Here is an 18,051-nt window from a genome sequence, read left to right on the forward strand (position 1 = left end):
AATTTCAATGTTAAATGCCATCTATTTTGGTTTTTTTTTATTTTGGAACTTTGGATTTACCCTTTTTCTTCTCTTTGATGAACTTTGAAATGTAATGCAAGTTGGTTTGTGTTTATCCCGAATCTTAGACATGTTTTAGAGGCGCTTAGAACTTGTGTTTTCTCTCCTAAATAAATTAGTTTTCCCCAGCAACTCATGTTGGTTAAGAATATTTAATCTTCTGACATTCGATTATGTATTAGCATGTTCTTATAAACCTTTGGTTCTGTTCTCCCTAGCTCTGCATATTCTTCCGACAATTAGAAGAATGATGTTTTCATAATTTAAGTCTCTGATAATATGTAAGATTATGAAACTCCATAGAGAATTCTCTACTAATGTCTAATGAGATAATCCTTGCATGGTACAATATGAGTATACTGTTAAATATATCTATACAAATTTGACATTATCCGGCTTAAGGAAATATTCTCTCTCTATACATATATATATTTACAGAAATCTTGAATGAAAGTTTTTTTTTTTTTAAGGGAATGTTAAAAAGTTGCACCGCTCATATCACCTAGGGTTCCTATTTAAAGAGGAATTGGTGTTAGTAAGGACTAAGGACTCTTCCCCATTGAACACCAGAATTACAGGTATTTGCCTCAGTCCTACTTGTCTGATTTTGCAAGTGTTAGTTTCTCATGAATAATCGTCCGTAGTTAACATTTTAGCGCTCAGAGTCAGAGAGTCTAAGATTTCATGTGTTTCTCATTGTGGATTGTTCTGTACTTGGTTAAGGTTTTAGTTCACCTTGCTTCGTTGCTCGTGACTAATTTTTTGGTTCCTGAGAATTTCACATCCCTTGTTCATATGTTTGACGTTTTCAGGATTTGGTGGTGTCTGGCTAAGGGAAGCTGGAAAGCTTGAGATTTGAAAGAGCAGTATGGATAGGATAAGTCAGTTACCTGATGCACTACTCTTGAAAAAACTGTCGTCACTGCCTAGTGCTAAAGATGTCGTGGCCACAATGGTTTTGTCGAAACGATGGCAGTTTCTGTGGATGTTGGTGCCAAAGCTCGTATTCGACGATAAATATCAGAATCCCGAATATGTGAGCAATTCTCACGGTTTGTAGACAGATCATTGTTTCTGCACGAGGCTCCAGTTATAGAAACTTTGCATTTCAAACTTGGTAAAACCTGTGGTAGTGGAGATATTCGAGTTTGGATTAAAGCTGCGGATAAATGCTGTGTGCGTGAGCTGATTATCGAGATTTATAGTAGTAAAACTCCAGTCACAATTCCAAGGAGCTTGTATAGCGGTGGATGTAGAATGCTTGTGACATTGGAAACTAAGTAATGCAATGCTTTTGGATGCTGCATCCTCGCCTTTTTTCCCATCCCTCAAGAATTTGAGTCTTGTATCCATCAAGTATCCAGGTGATGAATTTGTCAAGATGCTTTTTTCCAACTGTCCTGTTCTTGAAGGGTTAGTTGTGAAACGATGTCTCAGTGACAATGTGACTATTTTCACTGTTAGAGGAGGGCTTTGTCTAAAGAGTTTAGTCTTGCATAGTTTTGAAGCAGCTAAGATGAAGGTAGACTGTGGGTTTTGGATAGATGCTCAGTCTTTGGAGAGCTTGGACATTGTTGATTATTCGTGTGGGTTTTGTGGCATTGAGAATAACATGTCCAAGATTGTCAAGGCAGATGTTTGCCTTTCTTTTGCTGGTACTGAGCATCTCTTGGGTCTTATTTCTTCTGTCAAGCATCTCTATTTATGTCTACCATCCTCAAAATCAAAGGTAATATTTTGAAACAATCACTAGTCCACTGTGAAATTGTTGGTTTCTCTTGTGATCAAATTACTTTTGTTATGCGTCTCTTATGCAGAATGCATATCCTGTTGGTAATGTCTTCCACTGTCTTGTACGTTTAACGATATGCACCTGTGAGATAGAGTGGTTGAATCTACTAATGTGTGTCCTCTGAGATTCCCCTAAATTACGAGCTCTCAAACTCCAACAGGTTTACCTATATACATCTCTTCCCAAATTTACAAGTGTCCTCGATCAAATTATATACAAATGATGATGATCTCTATTTATGCACACTATGCTTCTATCTCGCTAATTTGTATCAGTGCCATCCACTTCGAGATAATGAACCGCGCCCTAGCTGGAATGAACCGAGTGCAGTCCCTGAATGTGTGTTAACGAGTCTTGAAACTCTTGAATGGGTAGAATATGAAGACACTGAAGAAGAGAGAGAGCTTGCAGCATTTCTCCTTAGAAGTGCAAACTATTTAAAGAAAGTAACCATCTCCTCTAAATCCACTGACCGCGACGAGAAATTTGAGATGATCAAGGAGTTGTCATTTTTGTCAAGGCGTTCACCCACCTGTCATCTTACGTTTGCTTAAAGTTATGGTCAAGACTTGTTCAGTAAGTCAAGTCACATCTATTTGTTGAGTGCTTGATCTGAAACCTTGTATATATAATATGTTGAAACTTGAAAGCCGTATGTTTAGCTCTTTAAAATCTCTTATGTTATTCTCCTATGCTTAGACGGAAGAAACATATAGAAGAACCATTGTCTTACTTGGTTTATCTCCTTTTTTTTATTTAACGACTTCTCTTTCAATTACAGAATATTTGGCGGTTTAACTGTACACTTGACTCTTCCACAAACTGGCCCTTATTATGCTGTGATTTGTAACTGAAATAAAACTGAATTTTGTTTAACTAGGTTGGCTTGAATCAAGTTCAGTAGCTGAATGTTTGTTATCAAGTGTTGAGACTCGAGAAAGGGTTAGATATATCAAAGGTGCAAAAAAAGATAAAGTAAGTTGCATCATTTATCTTAAGACCGGATGATGTTTGAAGAAAGTAGCTATCTCTTCAAACTTGAGATGTTCAAAGGAGTTGTCAATTTTAGTTTAGAAATTTGACAAAGAAGAAGAAAATAGAAGATGAAACGGAAACCTCTCCACGCCGTTAGGAAATAGCTTCTCTCGACCGTTGGATCTATGACTCTTAAAATTCAAAGTTAGGTTAGTATTGACAATGCAGTTAATACACAATGGTTTTATGTTCCCAATGGTCGACGTTTTAAAGAAACAGAAATCACTATACTATATGTCATAGCGGTAGGCGATAGGCGCTAGGCGGGCGGTGATACAACGCTTAGCGCCTAAAACGCCTAATCGGAACGGTTTTTATGCATTTAAAATGTTTGCAAAATAAATTAATTTATTATATATTTGATAGAATGTCATATATAAAATTACATAGTTTGTTTATAAATAATAAAGTTTACATATTATAAATTTTAAATATATATATAAAATTTAAATTACACATAAAAAAAATAAAATAAATCTTAGAATATCAAATATAAAACGCTTAGAAAGTAACGTCTAACACCTAAGCGGACGGTCTATGAACGTCTAGCGCTTAGGCGGTGCTTAGCGACCGCCTAGACCTACTTTTAGAACACTGCTATATGTTCTTAATTTGATCTACATTTAGTTTTCCATAAAAATAATTAATCACGACCATTCAGGCCAAGAAATTGAGTTTGTGTTAGAGAAGATAAATTTTGTGCGTGACGTAACCTCTATGATCATTGAAGCAGATTAGGTTTACAGATTTTACCGGGTTTATGTGGAAATTCAATGCCAATGCCACCTATTTTGTATTTTGCACTTTGGATTTACCATTTTTCTTCTCTTTGATGAACTTTGAAATGTAATGCAAATTGCTTTTTGTTTATCCTGAATCTCAGACATGTTAGAGCCGCTTAGAACTTGTGTTTTCTCTTCTAAAGAAATTAGTTTTTGGTCAATTTTTTGATTTTTTTTTTTTACATTCGATTGTGTATTCGCATGTTCTTATAAACCTTTGGTTCTGTTCTCCTTAGCTGTGCAAATTCTTCCGAAATTTAGAAGAATGATGTTTTCATAATTTAATCTTCACCAATGTAACACAATAATCATTAAACATACATTCTAAAAATTTAATGAAAGTAAAATATTACGCCATGGTTCGACGAAATGTGAAGGTTGGTCTAGCGTAGTTGTTCGGCTATCGGTTTGGTTTTATAATCAAAAACCAGAATCTACAAACAAGAAATTGGGATTAAATTTTAACTAATTTTATTAGAAAAAGGAAATTTTATAGTTGGTGTTTTATCCTTAAAAGTAAAATAGATAAGAAAAGTTATGTTCAAATTAAGGAAAAAAAACAAAAAAGAAAAAGAAAAGGAATAAAATCACAGTTTAAAAAGGAAAAACTATATATATATATAGCAAGGAATGTTTCCTTCCGGAGATATACTCCACCCTTCTGATTTAGAGGAAAGACTCTAGTTGGGGGAGAGAGTTCTGAGCCCAAAAAATCGGCTTTCATCTTCTGAAGAAAGGATTTAGGGTTTTATTTTTGGAGCAGGTTGAAAAAGACCACATTTATATCCAGAATATAAAATACAAATGTTTAGAACATACAGTATTGCAAAATATTTAGGATTCTTAAATTAGTTAATGTAAGGAAACTAAACTTTTCTAAAAAAAAAAAAACTTTTAAATTAGTTGAAAACTTTTTTTTTGGGTATAGGCCACGTATTGTGTATTATGGTTTGGATTTAGGGTTTTAGGTTTTTTTTTGTAGTTCGATATTTTTTTTTAATTACTTCTGAGTATTCCTCTTAAGCTGTTTGATCTGCGAGGACGAGTTCACAAATCATCCGCTCGATTACTTTCTCATACCAAACATCTCTGTGATGATTCTGCAGCGTGACGTGAGTTTTCAATTTCTTTTCTATTGGGTTTATCGTACTCGTTAGGGTTAGCGTCCTGTCTTTTTTTTTTTTTTGTGATTCTGCTTAATGACTCAATTTGTTTGGTCGTGTGAAATTACAGTGAGTTTTGAAAGTTGAAAACAGTCTATAATTTCAGAGACATCATCAAAACCTAGCTAGCATTGGACTTGAAAAAGAATGGATCGTGTGGATTGGATAAGTGAGTTGCCTCAAGAGCTGCTTTTGAGAATTCTGTCTTTACTGCCAGCGCAAGATGTTGTGGCCACAATGGTTTTATCAAAGCGATGGCAGTCTCTTTGGACCTTTGTGCCAAGACTCGTATACGATGATAGCTATCATCACATTTATCGTCATCCAAGATTTTCCCGCTTTGTAGACAGATGTTTGCTTTTGCACGAGGCTCCAGTTATAGAAAACTTGCATTTCAAACTTGGTCAAAAGTCTTTTGATGTGGACATTGGGGTATGGGCTAGAACTCTAGTTAAACGCTGCGTGCGTGAGCTGGTTATCGAAATTGACTGTTCATCTAGTGCATCTAAACCCATTCTTCCAAGGAGTTTGTACACAGTGAGCAGAATGCTTGTGACACTGAAACTAGAAAAAGTGATTCTTGTTGATTTTTCTTCCTCAGTTTCTTTCCCTTCTCTCAAAACTTTGAGCCTTGTATCTGTGATGTACCCTGGTGATGAATTTGTCAACAGCCTTTTATCCAATTGTCCTGTGCTTGAAGACTTGAATGTGGAACGATGCGTCAATGAAAATGTGACTATTTTCACCATTAGAGTACCTTCTCTAAAGAAATTGGTCTTGTATACAACTACAACATTAAAGGTCTTGTATACATTATTAAACAGTGATACAGATAAGGGGTTTGTGATAGATGCTCCTTCTTTGGAATACTTGGACATTTATGATCGTGTGGATGGGTTTATTGTCATTGAGAGTGGAATGCCTAATATTGTTGAGGCAGATCTTCGAGTTGATTATTGGTGTGTTGGCAAGATTCTTGGTTATATAACTTCAGTCGAGTGTGTCGATTTATGTTGGTCAAGCTTAAAGGTATTTTCTTGTCAAGTACAACATTCTGCCAACTACTATTATTTGAACAACGACTAATTATATATTTCACCATCGGTAATTTTGTGATCAAATTTGTTGCCATTGATTAACATTGCTTGTACTTATTCAGACTGGCATGCAGGATGTATATCCTGTTGGTATTGTCTTCCACCGTCTTGTAGATTTAAGTCTATGCACATTAGAGACACATTGGTTGAACCTACTTATGTGTCTGCTCAGAGATTCCCCTAATCTACGAGCTCTTCAACTTTATAAGGTGTATATATACTCGCCAACCCATTTCATTCAGTGTCTTTAACTATGTTATCTTCCAACTCATTTTGTGTCTTCTGTACCGTTTATCTCAGCTCGGCCATTATCCTGATCGACCAAGCCCCAGCTGGAAGAAGCCGAGTTCAGTCCCGGAATGTTTGTTATCGAGTTTGGAAACTATCGAATGGGAAGACTATCAAGGAACAGAAGAAGAGAAAGAACTGATGGGATTTATCTTAAGAAGCGGAAGCTGTTTGAAGAAGGTGACTATCTCCTCTATACCCACTGACTCCGACAAGAAACTTGAGATGATCAAGGAATTGACATTGTCGATCAGGCTTTCACCTACTTGTCAGATTGAATTCTCCTGATGAAGCTACAGTAACATCGTGTTGTTTCGGCTTAGATAATTATATCTTTTTCTTTAAAACTTTTAACTCTTTGAGTTTCTTGTTCTCTTTATCGAAGTCGTCTCTGCCTAATAGGGGAAATAAAGAAACATAATAACTATCTATCATTATCATCTTTAATCTTATGTATGGTCTTTTGCCCCATTTCGTCCACAAACTTGGCTTGTTTATAGATGGTTTTAACTTTAGAAACCCACTACCTTTTGCTCTGAAATGTTCTCTATACTTTGCTGAGATAAATATAAGGTTGAATTGGGTTTGAAACTTGGAATACTAAATTTATTAATTTTTATCAAGATTAAAACACTAAAATCATTATCACAAACATTAAAAGGATAATTATTTCAGTTTTGAGTATAAGTCAAGGAATTTCTTAAATTAATTAAAAAAATTATTTAAAAAAAAAAACGAGAGGGAAGGCACTAGAGTCCACATTAGCCCTGGGCTTTCGGATATTCGGTTCGGTTCCGGGTAAGAACCGAACGGTTCCGGATATTTCGGTTCTTAAGTTTTAGATCCATATAGGTACCGAATTGTTTTTGGTTCGGTTCCGGTTCGGTACCTCTCGGTTCTGGATCGGTTCGGGTATGAAGGATGAGAACCGTAAAATATCCAAAAGATTTCGGTTCTTAAATACCCGAAAAAATTTTGTTAACAAAAATAACCAAATAACAAAGAAGAAGCTGAAACTGCAAAAACAAAACAAAAAGACTTAAAAAAATTATTAGAATCATTAACAAAGAAGAAGTTAGCACTCATAATCTCAGATATTAGACTCACAGTTAACATCATATGGATTTCATATATAAATAGTAAACCCTAAATCTATTTCTAAGTGAAGAGACTTTAGAAACTCGATTATTCAAGAGTAATTCGTTGTAAAAACGAAAAAACAAAGAGGAAATGAGATCAATTTAAAATTTAAACAAACAGAAACAGTTAGCCCCAAAATCGATTTTAGCTATAAACAGTAAACCCCAAACCCAAATAAATTCAAAGATGAGAAAGAGATGGAAAAAAGCATACCCCGACTAATTTTTTAACGTAGCAGATGGCTGTGTCGGCGAAGAAATGCTACAGTGACTGAAAATTAGGGATTTCAGTTTTTCTGAATGATTTAGAGTTAATTTTTTAAGTATTAACGAGAGAAAAAAGAGAAACTGTTTTTTTTTACAACGATAAGTTGCATGTGTAGGTGTATAGTTTTGTGTATGTCTTTTTTTACCCTTTGAATATGTGTCGAATTGTGGATAATGGGCTAGATCAATTTTGTAAAAATGACTTTGAATTACTAATGGGCCAATATTAGATTTGTAGTAAACTAATTTTTTTATATTAATGAGTAATGGCCCAAACTTATACATAATTTTCGGGTATTCGGTTCGGTATTTTTGGTTCTGGGTAATAACCGAATCCGAACCGATATCCATGGATCTTAAATATGAGATCCAATGGGTATTTAGGCAATAACCGAAACCGAACCGAACCGAAAATTTCGGGTCGGTTCCGGTTCGGTATTTCGGTTCCGGTTCTTATGCCCAGGGTGAGTCCACACCAGATTAGTGTCATATAAAAGAAACGCTGACCCTCATAATTTAAATTAGGGTTTCTCTACTGTTGAACGAGAGAAGTTCTGGAGGTTTTAAGGTTTTTAGCGAATTCTGTCAATCTTCTTATGATTTGTCTTAATAATGTGTCTGAATCACTACCTCATAAAAAATCCGTTCGATTACTTTTCTCATACTAAACATCTACTGTGGTGCCGTAGTTAGGGTTTCCGTACTTGTTAGGGTTTGTTTTTTTTTTTTTTTTTTTTTGATAACTCAGGTGTCCTGGCACCCACCGAAGTGGGTCCAGACTAGCCACGTAGACGGCCAAATGGCTCTCCACGTGTCAGCTCCTGGGACGCTGCAGCCCATATGTGAATTCTGCAGTGGTCGGGGCTCGAACTCGTGATGGCGGGTACTTCAGCCGAGGGTCATTTACCACCAGAGTTAGAGGCTCCAGTTTTGTTAGGGTTTGTTTGCATCCTGGTGACGTGTTATATGTGATTCTCAGCTGCTTAATGACTCTGTTTGCGTGGTTCCTGTGTTAGGAAACAAAACACATCTTTAGATTTGAAAGGAATGGCTCAGATTGATTGGTTAAGTGAGTTGCCGGAGTTGCTGCTCTTGAGAATATTATCTTTACTGCCTGCGATAGATGTTGTGGCCACAATGGTTTTGTCCAAGCGGTGGGAGTTTCTTTGGATGTTTGTGCCAAGACTCGTATACGATGATAGCTATCACTATCTGGATATTAACCATGGAAGTTTTTCGCGGTTTGTAGACAGATCCTTGCTTTTGCACGAAGCTCCAATCCTAGAACTTCTGCATTTCAAGCTTGGTCAAAAGTCTGGTAACGTGGACATTGGAGTATGGGCTAGAGCTGTAGCTAAGCGCCATGTCCGTGAGCTAATTATCGAGATTGACAGTTCTTCTTGTAAAGCTCCAGCCATCCTTCCATGGAGTATGTACATGAGTTTGTCCAATGCTCGTGACATTGAAACTAAATAACGCGGTTCTTGTTGAATTTAACTTTCCCTCGATTTATTTCCCATCCCTCAAAACTTTGAGCCGTTCGTGTGGTATCCAAATGATGAATTTGTCCACAGTTTCTTATCCCGTTGTCATGTTCTTGAAGATCTGGAAGTGGAACAATGTGAAAATGACAACGTGACTGTTTTCACCGTTAGAGTGCCTTCTCTAAAGAGACTAGTCTTGCGTAAATCAGAAGAAGAGAGAGATAGAAAAGATGGTGAAGATGGGTTTGTGATAGATGCTCCTTCTTTGGAATACTTGGACATTCTTGATTCTTCGGGTGCTTATTGCATCATTTTGAATAATATGCCTGTCATTGTTGTGGCATGTTTTGACGTCATTTACAAGCATCCTGTGACGATTCTTGGTTGTATTACCTCAGTCGAGCGTCTCGATCTATGTTTATCAACCTCAAAGGTTACCGTCCATGCATTCTTGATATATTTTCTTTCTAGAAATCAGTTATTAAAACGGCAATGGATACATCATGAATATATAGTTGCTCTCTCTTGTGACTAACTCCTAATCTTTGTATGCAGGATGTGTATCCTTTTGGCACTGTCTTCCACTCTCTTGTAGAATTAACAATATGCACATGTGAGACAGAGTGGTTGAATCTACTTATGTGTCTGCTAAGAGTTTCTCCTAATCTACAATCTCTCAAACTCGAACAGGTTCATGTTTCAAATTGTTCAGTTTTTTACATGATATATGAATATGACGATAGATCTCTAATGCATTTGTATCTCTGTCCCGTCAAATTTATCTCAGTGCCATGATATTGAAGATGAGCGCCCGTGCTGGAACGAACCAAGCTCAGTTCCTGAATGTCTGCTATCGAGTCTCGAAAGTCTTGAATGGGTACTATATGAAGGAACCGAAGAAGAGATAGAGGTGGTTGCATTCATCTTAACAAGCGCAAAGTGTTTAGGGAATGTAACTATTTACCCTGAATCCACTAAAACGGACAAGGAGAAACTTGAGATGATCAAGGACTTGTCATTTCTGTCAAGGTGTTCAAGTTCCTGTCATCTTATATTTGATTGAAGTTGGTGGTGATGAGTTACTTATAATTAATCTTTAGATATATATATTGAAAGCTTATGTTTAGTATCTCTTTGGAATTCTTATTATTCCTGCATGAATATTCGTCTTTTTCTGCCTTTAGTTTAAGATTTATGATGAGGCCCGCATCGTTGTGCTCCAGGTAGGGAAGGGTTGTGTGAGGTGTTACACCACTTCACCCAGATTCGATTCTCCCTGGAAACAAAAACACAATTATGTGGGAAGTTTGGATTTGGGCCAAAGGCCCAAACAGTTTACCTGGTAGTCCAGTAACAGGCGATTTGGCTATCTCCTGGCATTAGTCGGAAGGCATTTCAAACTCGGGACAGGTAGTGTGATGGTCCATTTGGATCTTATGGATCTCATGGCCCGATGATTCGAGTTCGCTCGAAGCTCATGGTGTCCGTTAAACCGTTGAACCAGGGAGAAGTCTACATTATAGCACTTCGGTGTATTCCTACCGGGACCGACCGGATCAGCTGATAAAGTTTATAAAAAAAAAAAAAATGATGAGGTTTTCTTCTACTTGTAGTATGTTGGTGTTCGGTTTGTTGAAATTGTTGTTACTGAATTAAACCGATAGTTAGTTAATGTGGTTGTTTTTAAAACTACCGGTTTAACCCAGTTCTGTTTAGTTTTTACCTAAACGTATAAAGAAATAACTTGAGTATAATATTATAAGGACTATCTCGTAAATTAAATTAAATGCATAAATTTTGATTTTTAGTTGAAATGATGTCACTTTTTTCAATTCGATATGAGTTATATAAGAAACAACAAAAAATGCGAAAACAAAAAAATCTTGCCATTCCACCATTCCACTTATTTTTCAGAATTTCACTGGACATTTTTTAAAGTAGAGTTTCAAACAAATTTAGTTGTATTTCTTATTGTTTCTTATGTTAAAGTTTGATCGGAAATCGAGATCCAATCGTATTTTTTTAAAGTGAAAACACAGTTTATTTTTATGTATATTTTTTCATTTCACAGATTTTGTTGATTGATAAAATAAATTGCGAAATCATGTTTAAAAATGCACATGCACAATTCCCCTGATTACCAATCAGAACCAAGAAATTGAGAATATGAAGTGGCGTATTTTAGTTGGATTTCGTAAAAAAAATATTTTATTTTATCTATTATATTAAAACATAAGCACATTTAGTACTTGCTTCCAAACACTCCTAATTTTTTTTCAAGTGTTTAAAAATAATTTTAATAATTATTTATATTTAATTTCGAAAATTAGTTATTAATTTAAATATTTTTAGAGTTCCTTAAATATAGGTAATTTAGATTTGATTTGATTTGATTAAAAATAATAAATCAGATATTAATTTAGATTGATTTAAAGATTCTAATTTAAATAATTTTTATACCATTAAACATTTTTATCAAAAATATCTAGAATTTTTGAAAAATAAATTCACATATGAAAAATAATGGTCATATTTGAAATATAAAATATTTATGATGTAAATAATATGATATTTATGTTGTTTATATAATATATTTACGATTATGATTTATTTACAAATTAATAATAAAATAATAAGTAAAATTCAAATGTATAATTTAAATATTAAAAATATATTTTTTAAAATTCATAGAACTAAAAATATATATAAAAAACCGAGTTAAAAATATTTTGATAACTAATATCACTAATTTTGAATTATACATGTATATCGAAAATATATTTTTTATACAAAATCAAAACATAAAAAAATTAAAAATTATTGCATACACTATAATGTGGTTTGAAAAACCAGTTGTACACTCATTCGTTGATTAAATTTTAAAAAACTATAATGCTAAATAATACTGTTAATACATCTTAAACTTTTAACAAATATTTATATTATACGGTAATATGAACGGAAAAATTAGAATTATGTTTTTGTAATAGTTCATTTTGAATTAATATTAGCAGATGGGTTAAAATTATTTTTTTATAATCATAATTAATTTTAATACTATAAAAATATATCTAAACACAAAAATCAATATTTTCGCTTATGAAAAAATATATTTATAAAAATAATTATATCTAAACTCAAAAATACAAATTACATTACAAAATTTATTAAACAATAAAAAATATTCATGTGCGGATGCACGGATTTAGAATCTAGTTTTGTTTTTAAATTAGCGGGAACGCTTCTTAGTCCATTGTAATCGGTACCATTCTGGGTCTAGGGTTCGTCTCTGGTGAGCAATCCGTGACCGAAATTGAGTATCGGATTCTTCGCTTTTGATGAAGGAGAAATAACCAAACTTTTAGGTAATTTGACCTTCCCTGCGCTTTTCTTCGATTTTGTTTGGATATGTAAGTATTAGGGGTTCATCAATCAAGACTTAATAGGGATTGACTCAATACTAGCTAGATATTAGCAATCGTGTGATTGAACAGCAATAATTCTGATATTCGTTAGATTAGGAAAGTAGATACACTCCGTTTTTACTATATATTTGTACGGAAGTTTCGATGACAGTCACATAGAACATTTCCAACCTTTCGCATCGATTTCTATGGTGGTGAGTTTCTGTTTTCGCTAGGTTTTTGCTTGGTTTTCGTGTAGCTTGTTGATTCTGTGTCGCTTGTGTTATTGGGTTGGTTCTAGATGAGACTGTGGAGGAATAAACGGATCAATTCTAGATGTATTTGTTTGTTTTCTCTGTTTATTTAGGGTCGAGAAATGATAGCTAAGCCTGATTTCTTATAATTCCGTGTCTGTTTTTCGGTTTTTCTGGTATTGATAGAGAAGGTTGTGGAAGTTGATAGCTTGAGATTTTAAGGATTCAGGGTATTTTCTTACTATGGAGATTCTCTTTTTAATCATTTCGTCTTACTTTTTGAATTGAGAGCAAAACCTCGAACTTTCTTATGTCTTGATCAGGTCTGTGGAAGCTGAGAAACTTTGGTTTATAATGGAGTCGAATCGTAAGGATATGATAAGTGAGTTGCCTGATGCGCTGCTTTTGAAGATACTGTCGTTAATGCCTACTGAAAAAGCTGTGGCCACAATGGTTTTGTCTAAACGATGGCAGTTCTTTGGACGATGGTGCCAAAACTTGAATATGATCATAATATGTATCAAGATGGTGAAGACGGGAGGTTCTTGCGGTTTGTTTACAGTTCTTTGCTGTTGCACGAGGCTCCGGTTCTTGAAAAGTTTTCTTTAAAACTTGGTCAAAAGTCTGGTGCTATAGATATTGGAGCATGTGTTAAACCTGCTATTAACCGCTGTGTGCGTCAGCTGAATATCGAGATTGATACTTATACTGAGACTCCTGGCATACTTCCAAGAAGCTTGTACACAGGCTGTAGAATGCTTGTGACTTTGACACTACAAAATGCGGTTTTTTTGGATGTGTCTTCGTCGGTTTCTTTCCCTTCCCTCAAAACTCTGACGCTTCTATCAATGAAGTACCCAGGTGATGAGTTTTTCTGCAAGCTTTTGTCCGGTTGTCCTGTTCTTGAAGACTTGTTTGTGAGACAGTGCCAAGGTGACAATTTGGCCGTTTTGGTATTTAGAGTGCCTTCTTTAAAGGTTTTAGGCGTGCGTAAACCATCATCAGAAGTGTACCATCAGGGGTTAATGATCGATGCTCCTTCTTTGGAGTTCTTGGACATTGTTGATTATACAAATGGGTTTTGTGTCATTGAGAATAGTATGCCTAAGATTGCAGAGGCCCATCTTGATATGACCTGTAGTCATACTCAGCAGCTTCTTGGTTCCCTTACTTCAGTGGTGCAGCTTTCATTATGTTTGACAACTTCAATGGTAATTGCTCTCTGAAAACTTTTTTTGTCAACGGTTTTATCCCTTCTTTACATCGGATCTGTCATAGTTTACATCAATCCTGTATATCTTATATAGGATGCAGATTTCGATGGAACAATATTTAGCCAGCTTGAACAGTTGAAACTATGTACTTGCGACGCTGTGTGGATGGATCTACTTATGCGTTTACTCAAAGCTTCCCCTAAACTAAGGTTTATTGTGCTTGAACAGGTACATTTACATCAAAATCCAAAATGCTGAAAAGAGAATTCATTCTTTGACTCATTTAATCTTTTTTTTTTTGTTTTTTTGTTTCTTTGATGTTCTAACTCGACTATACTTCTCTCCCCTATTCATTCAAAGCGCCATTGCACTGAAACTGAAGATTCGCTCCCGTGCTGGAACGAACCGAGTCATGTTCCTGAATGTCTATTGTCTAGTCTTGAATATTTTGACTGGAGGCAATACGGAGGAAGAAAAGAAGAGAAAGAAGTCGCAACATTCATCTTAAGAAACTCTGCTCGTTTAGGATGGGCAACTTTCTACCCCAAATCAACAGATCCTACAGAGAATCTTCAGATGCTCATGGAGTTGTCAATGTCACCAAGGAGTTCTTCAATCTGCAAGCTTCAATTCCATGGGAATTACAATCCCGTGTGAGAGTGAAAAGACTAAGTTCTCAACGTTCAATCTCGGTTTGATCCCAGGTTTAGTGTTGTAATCACGGTTTTGGATATCTAATTTCAGAATAAAAGTCACTTTTTAGATTTTGAGAGTGTTATGAGGAAGTATTGTTGGTCACATTTGATCCTGATGCTGAAACCTAAAAAGTGTTTGAAGTAATTCATTGGTACAATGCAGCAAGTACAGGAGATGATCCTGATACTACATGTAATTTTTTTAATTATAATTGTAGAAACAATATTTATTAATATCTACACGAGAAAATGGAAAAAAAAAAACCAAACAAACAAATACAAGCTCAGTTTCTTGTTATTAAGACGATCGCCGTCCACAATAGGGCTCAAAATAAGAGTCTGAGACTGAGACTAAGGAACAGAATAGTAAGTAATTTCCTTGCCTTGTAGTTGTAATCTCTTGTTATTCTTCGATTTTGAAACGAATCACTTGGGAAAAATCCTATCTTTGTTCCTAATTTGCTGCAATAGTTTGGAGTTCTATCATCTTCGAATCTCTCTAATGGGTATTGTCTGGTTCCTTTTCATGTGTAGGTTCATGCCCATTTACTTGATTTCCGGAGAAGATCTAGCGAAATCGGTGAGAATTCCTTCAAAATCTATTTGATTTTGGCTGCTAGTTTCAATCGCAAAGTGTGAAAGTAAAGACCTTTTTTTTGTCTTTGTGTCTTCAGCCTTGTTCGTCTCTAGTTTCCGGACTCTAATGGATAGAATCAGTCACTTACCTGACGAAACCATATTGAAGATATTGTCGTTTCTTCGGACGAAAGATGTTATGCAAACTATGCTTTTGTCTAAACGCTGGAAACCTCTCTGGACGATGGTACCAAGACTTGAGTTTGATGAAAGCACTCACTTCCCTGATCCTATGTATTTGCATTGGGGAGCTCCAGACCCTGATTATGGAATATTTTGGCGGTTTGTGGACAGATCGTTGATGTCACGCGAAGGTCAAGTTCTACAAAGTATGCATCTCAGATTAAATCGAAATTTCACACATGGAGATATTGAGATTTGTGTTGGAACCGCGGTGAAACGTGGTCTAATTGAGCTGAAACTCGAATACGGTTCGAGTTATTACGGGCGTAATTTTCTTCCAAAAAGTTTATACACTTGTGCAACACTTGTGGTCCTGAAACTCGAAAACTGTATATTGGATGTTCCCGATCTCGTTTGTCTAAGGTCTTTGAAAACACTCTCTCTCAAATCTATGGATTACTCTAAGGCGGCCAATGCTCTCGTTAGACTTTTACATGATTGTCCTGTTCTTGAAGACTTGTTCCTGCATCAAACACTCTATCCTACCGATGAGTCGGGTTTCAAGATTGTAGTGCCTTCTTTGAAGAGATTATCCTTGGTTTCCAAATCTCAAGCTTATGGAATCACTGGACTTGTGATAGATGCTCCTTCTTTGAAATACATGCACATTGTAGATCGTTCAGGTAGCCTTTCATTTAGCGAAAGTATTAACACCAATGAGGTGGTTAAGGCCAATATTGATGTTATTCTCAAGTGTCCCGAGAAGCTTCTGCATTCTCTTGCTTCAGCAGCGCATATCCGCTTATGTTTATCAGCTTCAGAGGTGATTTTGTCGGTCTCTTAGTTATTCTTCTCTTTCAGCCTTAAATCTCGGTCTTAGGAGCATTACATTGCTAGTCCCATCCTATTTATGCAGGTTGTGTATCCAGATGGTAGTTGCTTCCATAGACTAAAACATTTGGAGGTATGTACATGCAAATCAGAGTGGCTGGATCTATTTATGCATCTGCTCCAAGATTCGCCAAGCTTAAAGGTTATCAAGATTAACCAGGTCTGTTTTGTTCTTTAATCTCCTTGATCTATATCTGGTTTTCTCGTTCAGTGATCTAATATTGTGTTATACATTGCAACTGTATTGATTCTCAGTGTCATCCTGCTACGAATCCCCGGCCTCAGTGGAATCAACCGGTCTCTGTTCCAAGATGTTTGTCCTCAAACCTTGAAACTTTTGAGTGGATAAAGTACGAAGGAACACAAGACGAGAAAGAGCTTTCGACATATATCTTGAAAACTGCAGCTTGTTTAAAGAAGGCGAGTTTCACCGCTAAATCCAATGATCTCAAGGAGAAACTGCAGATGCTTCAGGAGTTGGCTTTGTCACGAAGGGTTTTAACCACTTGTGAGCTCGTGTTCAACTGAAAGCGCATGCTGATCACTCTTACACCAAATCTGTTCAGATTCTTTCTCAACAAGTCGTGTTCTCGTCTTCTTTTGACTAAATTTATCTGCACTAATTTATGTTATTCTAGTCTTTATAAGTCACAGCTAGTGTGTGCAAGACTGCTGCAACTTCTTTTTTCTTCTCCCTTTCTCTTTTGGAGTTTTGTGCAGAGTTCATGGGTCGTTACTTTATGGACATTGCCGTCTACTGAGTCACAGAAAGGTTTGCATGTTATTGTGTTAACTTAAACTTAACAACTTAAGTAAGTCGCAAAATCCTGTTTTGTCTGAAAATTTAAACTGTCATTATAAAAAAAGTAAGCACCATTGGTTTGTTGGATACTTTTCTTTTACTTTTTTAAAAAAGTATGATGATACCTTCTAGGGGGTGAGAAAGAAAAACCAAACTGAACCAACTGAACCAACCAAACTTAAACCAACCCAAATCAAACCATATTCTATACATCAACTAATCGGTTGAAGTTTTTTTCACCCCGTATGATTTGGTTCAGTTCGACCTATAAATCAATATGTTTTTTTAAGTTACTTAACTAATCATACTAAAAAGTATAAACATACATAATAATATCTTCAAGATTCATCTAAAACTCTTAAACCCACGTTATCCTTCTTTTTTTAACTTCAATTTTTTAAAAATTTCTAAACATGATTAATATATATCCTCTAACCTTAAACCATAGATTTTTTTCATTTTTTTTTTTAGTTTGATTAAGTGGATATATGTATCACTTTGATTTTAAACTTTTCAAGAAATTTTTTGTTTACGGTTTATTTTATTACGTTTTGTTAGGATTCTTTTATTTTTTTGTAGTTTCGTGTTCGTTAGAATTTTTATTTTTATATAAATTAATTTTTTTTTGAAAAACAAACTAAAATCAAACCAAACTAAACTAAACCGAATTAAACTCAAACCAAACACAAACCGAACCAAAATGGTTGAGTTCGGTTAGAGTTTTATTCAACCTGAATCAACCGAACCAAACCAAGCTTGAACCAAAACGAAATTCAACCGAAATGCCCACCCAGTTGTATTAGGGAATTATACTCTCGAAAATATACTAAAACATGTGTTAGATACGAGGTTACATAAAGGAGAAATGTATAAATACTATATTTTCCACAATTACAATATACATATTTGGATCATTAATATTTAA

General features: G+C 35.2%; 3 protein-coding genes and 2 pseudogenes across 3 annotated transcripts; all 5 read left to right on the plus strand.

Moving 5' to 3' along the window:
* The first annotated feature begins 928 nt into the window (after window positions 1-928).
* Window positions 929-2,406, plus strand: LOC18018995 (probable FBD-associated F-box protein At1g32375). Its single transcript, XM_024156765.1, is given in 5 exon segments — window positions 929-1,096; window positions 1,099-1,332; window positions 1,334-1,789; window positions 1,878-2,012; window positions 2,128-2,406. Coding segments are annotated over 5 exon segments (1,272 nt in total).
* Window positions 2,407-4,979: 2,573 nt separating this feature from the next.
* On the plus strand, window positions 4,980-6,505 carry LOC18018996 (probable FBD-associated F-box protein At1g32375). The gene is made up of 3 exons (XM_006401272.1): window positions 4,980-5,861; window positions 6,004-6,138; window positions 6,230-6,505. The coding sequence occupies exons 1-3, from the start codon at window positions 4,980-4,982 to the stop codon at window positions 6,503-6,505; spliced, it is 1,293 nt and encodes a 430-aa protein (XP_006401335.1).
* Window positions 6,506-8,499: 1,994 nt separating this feature from the next.
* On the plus strand, window positions 8,500-10,170 carry LOC18016695 (annotated as a pseudogene).
* A 2,922-nt stretch (window positions 10,171-13,092) lies between these two features.
* On the plus strand, window positions 13,093-14,831 carry LOC18016696 (annotated as a pseudogene).
* Window positions 14,832-14,950: 119 nt separating this feature from the next.
* Window positions 14,951-17,068, plus strand: LOC18016697 (FBD-associated F-box protein At5g56380). Its single transcript, XM_006401275.2, has 5 exons — window positions 14,951-15,040; window positions 15,209-15,254; window positions 15,349-16,256; window positions 16,350-16,484; window positions 16,580-17,068. Exons 3-5 carry the CDS (start codon window positions 15,378-15,380, stop codon window positions 16,850-16,852), a joined length of 1,287 nt encoding a protein of 428 aa, XP_006401338.1. The 5' UTR covers window positions 14,951-15,040; window positions 15,209-15,254; window positions 15,349-15,377; the 3' UTR covers window positions 16,853-17,068.
* The last annotated feature ends 983 nt before the right edge of the window (window positions 17,069-18,051 follow it).

The sequence above is a fragment of the Eutrema salsugineum genome, unplaced genomic scaffold, assembly GCF_000478725.1.
Source record: "Eutrema salsugineum unplaced genomic scaffold, Eutsalg1_0 scaffold_2, whole genome shotgun sequence".
Taxonomy (NCBI): Eukaryota; Viridiplantae; Streptophyta; class Magnoliopsida; order Brassicales; family Brassicaceae; genus Eutrema; species Eutrema salsugineum.